Source organism: Nyctereutes procyonoides, unplaced genomic scaffold, assembly GCF_905146905.1.
Source record: "Nyctereutes procyonoides isolate TBG_1078 unplaced genomic scaffold, NYPRO_anot_genome, whole genome shotgun sequence".
Lineage (NCBI taxonomy): Eukaryota > Metazoa > Chordata > Mammalia > Carnivora > Canidae > Nyctereutes > Nyctereutes procyonoides.
Window position 1 is genome coordinate 30,927,402 of NW_026575125.1, and position 8,144 is coordinate 30,935,545.

Genomic DNA, 8,144 nt, shown 5'->3' on the forward strand with positions numbered 1-8,144 from the left:
TCAGACCCTGCGGGAGACTCCCATAGGAATCCCTGCAAGGACCTCTAGTGAGTTCTCATGTTTCCACTGACCCTGGACAGAGGTTGTGGCACAGCATCAAGCACCTGTGGTCAGCTCTCAATGTCTAGCAGATGAGGTGTCTCCTCACTTCCTTTCTGGGTGTCTCAAACACATGGTACCCTGACTGGAAGGGGGAAAGTCAGATATTAGATGACTGCAGGCACATCAACCAGTATTTGACTAGCACTTGTGAGGATTGTGGGACTGACCACTTGATGGCAGAGGGGCTCCACAGACCCCTTCCCCTGTTGTCAGCCCTTGGTGCCCTGTCAGCCCTTCTGGATGGTAGGCAGAGGCAACTTTTCCTATCCTTTGAGGCTCAGGAAGTTAAAGGATTTATTAAGTCAACAGGAGTCCCAAGATCTGGTAGTCATTGTGTTATGTCTGAAGGGCAAAGTCACTGCATACAAGTGTAGTCCCACACCTCACAGGGAACCCTTGGAAATTCAGCAGCTGAGGCCACTCACATCTTCTTCTTCCTCTTAGGTCGTGATTCCCCATTGCCCCCTTTCCTATCCTCACTCCTATCTATAGCCACTCATAAAAGTCATCATGCCTCAGTGCCCAGAGAATCCACAATGCTTATGTGATCAACGCTTTCAGACCTGTAGTGAGATCCAGGATATGGAAGTTGTACAGGTCTCCAAGGCTCTGGAAGAGACTGGTCTCTCCTCTCATCCTCTGATGCCTGACAATTCAAAGGAGGCTTCTGATGCTGGTGTACCCAGTACCACTGAGAGTCCTCAGAGTGTCTGCTCATCTCCCATTGCCATCACAACCACTTCATCAAATAAATTAAATGAGGGCTCCAGTAGCCAAGAAGAGGAGGATGCCACCTCGTGGGCTGGACCAGACCCCAAGAATATGCCCATAGATGCTCTAGATAAGAAAGTGAATTCATTGGTCAATTTTATGCTATTCAAGTATCAAATAAAAGAGCCAATGACAAAGGCAGATATGAAGATTGTCATCAAAGAGCATGAGGACCACTTCACTGAAACCTTCCTGAGAGCCTCTGAGCATATGGAGATGGTCTTTGGCCTTGATGTGAAGAGAGTGGATACCACCAACCACTGCTATGGCCTCTTCATCAAATTGGGCCTCACCTATGATGGGGTGATGAAAGGTGAAGAGGGCATGCCCAAGACCAGCATCCTGATACTTATCCTGGGTGTGATCTTCATGAAGGGCAACATTGCCACTGAAGAGGAAGTCTAGGAAGTTCTGAACTTGACGGGGATATTTTCTGGGAGGAAGCACAGCATCTTTGGGGAGCCCAAGAAACTCATGACCAAAGAGTTGGTGAAGGAAAAGTACCTGGAGTACCGGCAGGTGGCCAACAGTGATTCTGTACAGTTTGAATTCCTGTGGGGTCCGAGAGCCTACGCTGAAACCACCAAGATGAAAGTCCTGGAGTTTCTGGCCAGGGTTCATGGGACTGACCCAAGTTCTTTCCCATCTCAGTATGAGGAGGCTTTGCAAGATGAAGAAGAAAGAAAGAGCCCAGGCCAGAATTTCTGCATGATCTGTCTCTACTTCTGTGGCCACTGAAATTCTAGTGCCAAATCCATCGATTTCTCTTGCTCCTAGTGAAGACTGAGGCAGGTTCTTCACTTTGTGTTTGAAAAAGGTCAGCTAGTGTTCATAGAATTTAGGTCTGAGGTTGGGCTGAAAGGAATACAGTATATATGTCTATGTGTTCCTATGTTCTATGTGTAACTTGAAAATTTATTTTTTTAATATATGTATTTGTCGAAATATTGTTTCTTTTGATATAGATTCAGTTAGCTTCATAATCTCCAAGTGTATCAAAGATATTAGTCATACATTTAATGTTATAATGAGATTTAATAGTAAGAGTTTTTTTATTTTGTTAAACTAATTGTGAAACCATCTTATTTTGTCATCTGAAATAACACAACATGGAATTCCTATAGATATTTACTGGAAATGTGAGAGTGATCAGCTTTAAGGTGGTTGGGTTCAGGATGCCTGGGTGGCTCAGTGGTTGAGCGTCTGCCTTTGGCTCAGGGTGTGATCCTGGGATCTGGGATGAGTCCCACATTAAGCTCCCTGCAGGGGGCCCTGCTTCTCTCTCTGCCTCTGTCTCTGCCTCTCTCTCTATGTGTCTCTCATGAATAAATAAATAAATATTTAAAAGAAAAAAAGATGGTTGGATTCAAGAAATACAGAACAAAAGATTGTCAAACTTATGGCTATCTTATACCTTTTACATATTTGTTTTATAAAATTCAATTATATATGCTTAACTTGCTTATGAATATATTAAAAATAAAACTCAATAAAATTAGACCCCATCCTCATTGTTCCTTTTATTCCCCACACCTTCATTGAACATTTGCTCTTTAGTAATCACCGCATTCGTCTTGGAAATTATAGCATTAACAATACCTACAAACTGCACTTATAATTTTTACTTCTAGGATCAGGAATCCTATAATTATAGTGGGATACCTTCTAATATCTAAGAGGCAAGTAAAAGAAGGAGTTAGCAGATATGTGGGGGTGTTCCATATGAGATTGTCAAACCTAAATGCCCTGGGACAACGAAGTTTGGGGTTGAGGAAGCTGGAATTCCTGTAGTGAGTGTTAATCTTTAACTTAATTTTAGATTTAGGGCAAGCTGAGCTTGAGGGGGTGGTGATCAGCCATCAGACCTTCAGATAGTGTGTCTCAGAGTTCAGATCCCAAAACTTGGAGTGGAAAACTGTTCTTTTTAGTAACTTAGGGGGCATGGTCTAAAAAAAGAGAAATCTCCATTGGAACAGGAATGGAAATTGTTTTGTGACATTATCCCTGTGCCATTGAACATAATTCACAAATAAATTCTTATACACATAGTCTTTAAAGAGTTTTCAGAGATAACAGTGATACTTTATTGAGAAGAGATGCCAAGAAGCCATTGGTTTGACTTTTGCTGCCTTGGCCTGGGAAAGCCAGAGACTACTCCATTTAAGGCATATTTTAAATAAGCTACTTTCAATGTAATTTGGCATAGTCTAAGAAATACTTATATTTTTATGAGTGTGGAAATTAATGAGAGTAGGAGTGATTTGAATGGAACAGAAGCTAAGCAGGCAAGTAATGGTCCTTGTCACAAATTCTAAAAATTTTGAATTGCATCCAGATGGAGAAATTCCCTGTTTCTTTTTAAGATTTTATTTATTTATTTATTTATTTATTTATTTATTTATTTAAGGGGGAGGGGAGGAGCAGGAGGGAAGGGAAGAGGGGAAAGAATCCCAAGCAGACTCCATGCTGAGCAAAGAGCCTGACCTGGGGCTCAACCCCATGACCTGTGCCAAAACCAAGAGTTGGACACTCAACTGACTGAGCCATGCAGGTGCCCCAGAAATTTCCTCTTATTAAAGAACACAACCTCAGAAGGGATATATTTACTGAGATTTACTTGCTAAGCAGTGTTTTGGTCGATCTGATATTCCATGGCCTGTTGTACTTTGTCTTCTTTGAGACATACTGGATTTTTAGATATCATGTAGGTGAGGTTGGTTGGGTCAGTGGTCAAAATAATGACAATAACAACTGTCATTCATTAAAGACGTAAGTTATGCCAGGCACTGCAACAGGTGCCTTACATTTATTATACTCTCTTTTTCTTTTAGAAATATCCTGTTGGTACTTTATTTATTTAAGTCATCTCTACACCCAATGTAGGGCTCAAACTCATAACTCTGAGATCAAGTCACACGCTCCACCGATTGAGCCAACTAGGTGCCCCTATTGCACTTTTTTAAACAGTCCAATTTGACAAGGCTTATCAGACTCCCTCTTTAGATGAAGAGCCTAAGATTCACAAATCTTGACAATGTGCCCAAGTCCACAGGTCTGGTATGTGACAGAGATGAGGCTAAACTTGTGGTCTGAATTCTTTTAGAGCCCATGTTGTTTCATTCCTCCAGCCTGAGGCCCATATTTTGTCTCTAGATTCATTTCTTTTCTCACTACTTCATGTTGCCTGTTAGGATAAAAAAAAAAAAAAAGACCTTGAATCCGAAGTACTAAAAACATATGTAAAGAAGAAAGATGAAAATGATAATCAAATACAATTTGGGAATTGTCTATGGGCTTCATTTACCCAGGGTCCTGCTGCCTTTGACCCCAGGGTTCCTTAAGAACTGACTGCCCAGGGGCTAGACTTTTTGTCCAGTGTCATCTCTTTTGTGTATGGGGCTTCAAAATACATCACCCCAGAATATACCACTTGGGCATACTGGTTATTTTTAATTAAAGGTACTTGAGAAACAGCTGGTACAGGAGGTACACTCACTCCAACCTTCCTTTATTTCCTTAAAAATAGGAGATAAATATCCCACGTGAAAGATGCCCTCACTGTACCAGGAGGGTAGAAGGCATCTTTATCACCAGAGACAGGAAATTTGGGGCCAAGAAGGCTGAATAAATAAACCTTGTTAATTCTTTACCATTTACTACCCTTAGCCCAAACCTCTTTGCCCTGTCAATTCTTCACAGAGTTAATATTTGTCTAAAAGGTATAAAAGCTTTCTGCTTTGGTCACCTCTTTGAGTCTCACATCTTTATGGGGCTCCCATATATGTATATGTATGTAATTATATTTTTCTCCTTTTAATATGCCTTTTTATTACAGGGGGTTTCTCAGACAAGCACCTGAGGTGTAGAGGATAAATTATTTTTCCTTCCATACTTGTGCATTATAGTACCATTCCCTGGGTGTTCTCCAGGGTATTGTCTTGGCCAAATTGGAACCTGAATCTGTTGACCAGCTCTTTACTGGATCCTCCTCTGATGTCTGCAGCCCACTCCCAGTTGAATAGCCCAGAATCACTTGCCCTTTCCCTGGCCTAGAGTATTTGAGTTTCCTGGCAATCTCATCCCTCACCATGGAACCTAGCAATATTCCATTCTATGTAAAGGGTCATTTTAACAATGAAACTGTCATCATCATTTCACATTCCCAAATGATTTCCAAATGATCTGATGAGCATAGTCTGATTTGGCAAAGAATCTACTAGTTTGGGTGCTATATGTGCAAGAGATGGGATTTTGATATTTGTAGTAGAATTTTTATGGGATTTATTATTTGAGAATAAGGAAAAAAACTCCCATTTCTTCAATGATAGTTTTCAATTAAATTTGGATGTAGGGCAAGATGAGGCTGGAGGGTGATGGTGAGGGGGTTGAAAGGGCTCCTTGATTCATAAACCAAAGAGTGAGCTTAACTTGGTTGTTAAAAACCAAAGTGTTGGGATCCCTGGGTGGCGCAGCGGTTTGGCGCCTGCCTTTGGCCCAGGGAGCGATCCTGGAGACGCAGGGCTCCCAGTGCATGGAGCCTGCTTCTCCCTCTGCCTGTGTCTCTGCCTCTCTCTCTCTCTCTGTGTGTGTGTGACTATCATAAATAAAAAAAAATAAAATAAATAAATAAAACAAAATGTTGGGCAGCCCCGGTGGCGCAGCGCTCTAGTGCTGCCTGCAGCCCTGGGTGTGATCCTGGGGACCCGGGGTCGAGTCCCGCATCAGGCTTCCAGCATGAAGCCTGCTTCTTCCCCTCTGCCTGTGTCTCTGCCTCTCTCTCTGAATAAATAAATAAATAAATCTTTAAAAAAAAAAACAAACCAAAGTGTTTTGTATAAGTGATAGATGAGGAAAGACTATTGAAATAACTAAGTAAGCAAACTCCTGCAGTGTCTCAATTTCTGTAAATTCTGGAGAACTAGGAGGTAGAATATAGGTTCCTTGGAATTACCTTTAGATAATAAATAATAGAGATAAATAGATGATAGATAAATAGATCATAGGGATAGATAGATAATAGAAAGAACTTTGGTTTTCAGTGTGCACAATTGCATTTGTGCTGATGTCTAGACATATTCATTCAGGCGGCGATAGATAGCAGAGAATCATAAGGTAAAGTTTTGTCAATGCACCAAGAATAAGGAGAAAATTCTCAGTGTACTGTGATCATATTTGTTATTGAAAAGGACAGTGTGTAATAGTTCTTTTGCAAAAGTGAAAGATGGCAAACACTTCCTGCAAAGACTGACAAGGTCCTTTTGAAAAATATATGTGACTCTATATTGGGAAGCACCTGTTACTTAGTAAGATCTCACAAAGTTGGAGAATTGCCAGGAACACTTTGCCTTCTAAGAAACTCTATTAGGAAATGAAGAGGGTAGTTGATGTAACAAATTCTAATGGTTGCTCTTTGCTAGGCCCCTACTATGTAAGAGTTTATGGTGGAGACTACAAATGCTCATCTGCAACTTGTCTTCTTTCCTGGGTACATGGGAAGACTACATTGTTCAGTTCACTTATAGTTAGAAAGGATCTTATGACCAGCCCTTGCAACTGAAATATGAAGGGAAATGATGTTTGTCACAGGCCAAGGCATTTGAGAGCCAGGATGCCACCATAATGTCTTTTCTTCCATTCAGCAGCAAACATGGGGACCGTATGTTGAGTTATGGAAGCAGGATGGAAGCAGCTTAGATCTCTGTGTTACCTGGTAGCAAACATTTCCTGCCAAGTCAATCAGATTTTATGTGCACAAGAAATATACTTTTGTTATGTTAAGCCAATCAGATTCCAGGTATTGTCTCTTCCATCAGCTAGCATAAACTTTAATCCATACACAGCTGCTATCTCTCTTGTTATGTTTAGTTAATTGTTTCAGTGACAAAGCTGAGAGTGAGCATATTCTTGGCACAAAAATGTTAACAATACAGACAAATCACAATCTCCATATTTATAATAGTCTTCATAATTCAGCCACATTCTCAGAGATAGCCATGATTAATGTACTATATTATTTTGAAGTTAATTGTAGGCTTTCTCATACATAGCTGTGTTATAAAATTATCTATGATTTTAAAATATAATGGGTTGTGATATACATATTATTCTACCATACGTCTTTCACTCTTAACATGAATGCAAGATCTTTCCATGACAACACATATAGATCAACGTTACTTTTATAACTGCCCCCATAGCATGTATGTGCCATGACTAATTTAACCATGTCTTTCTTTTTAAAAAATATTCACTTATTTGAGAGAGAGACAAAGAGAGCACAAGCAGGAGGAAGGGTAGAGAGAGCGGGACAAGCAGACTTGCTGCTGAGCAGGAAGCCTGATGATGGCTCATCCCAAGACTATGATCTAAGCCGAAATCAGAGGCTTAACTGACTGAACCACCCAGGCGCTCCCAACCATGTCCTTCCAATGGGCACATAATTTGTTTCCCATTTCTTGCTACAACTTTTAGAACTGAGATGCTTTGAACATGATTTATTGGGCTAAAGTTTATTGGTGTGATAGAAGGTGGAAATTAAGTTAAAGTGGAGAGTATAGGAGATTGTAAATTTTTATAAATATTGCCAAAATTTCATCCCAAAATACTCTACCAATTCATATTCTCACAAATCAATGCATGTTAATAAACACACATGTATTATTTTATATGTCAAAAGTACTTAATTTGAAAAGCAAGGATTAAAAATGACCAGTTGACAGGAAATGGAGCCAGACAAGATACTTACCTTTAATGAGGGATGAAGATCCAGAGAAAGAGCAATGTCCAGGGTTCATGAGAGAGACTACATGGAAATCCAAGTCCAGAGATCCCAGAGCAAGCTGGTAGTCAAAATTCTGAATCAAGAGTTCAGTGTAGGATGGATAAAAGACCAGAAGAAGAGATAATGGGAAATCTGCATGGAGAGTCCAGGACAATATGCATGGATAGGCTTGGGAAATCTCTGAATCACCACTAACAGCTAGAAATTATATGGTTATCTGAGTGGGGAGGTTACTGGTTTAAAGGAGCAAAAACACCCACCCTTCTGTAGAATTCATGCACGTACTGTTAGGGCAAATATAGCTAGCTGTCTCTCCTGCATCCTCCAATAATGTTACTAGTGGATCCTGGGAAAACTACATGTCTTGACTACTCTGGTGATCCATTGAAATTTTGCCTGTGTATCAGGGCTGGGATCTGTCTTGATTCCTGCTGGCAATAGATATTTCATCCTCTGATATAGGCCATCCTCTCTATTGAGATCTAGGCTA

At 40.5% G+C, this 8,144-nt stretch overlaps 1 protein-coding gene across 1 annotated transcript; it reads left to right on the forward strand.

Moving 5' to 3' along the window:
• Positions 1 to 612: 612 nt before the first annotated feature.
• Positions 613 to 1,611, forward strand: MAGEB16 (MAGE family member B16). The gene is given in 1 exon segment (XM_055338006.1): positions 613 to 1,611. A coding segment is annotated over 1 exon segment (999 nt).
• Positions 1,612 to 8,144: the final 6,533 nt, after the last annotated feature.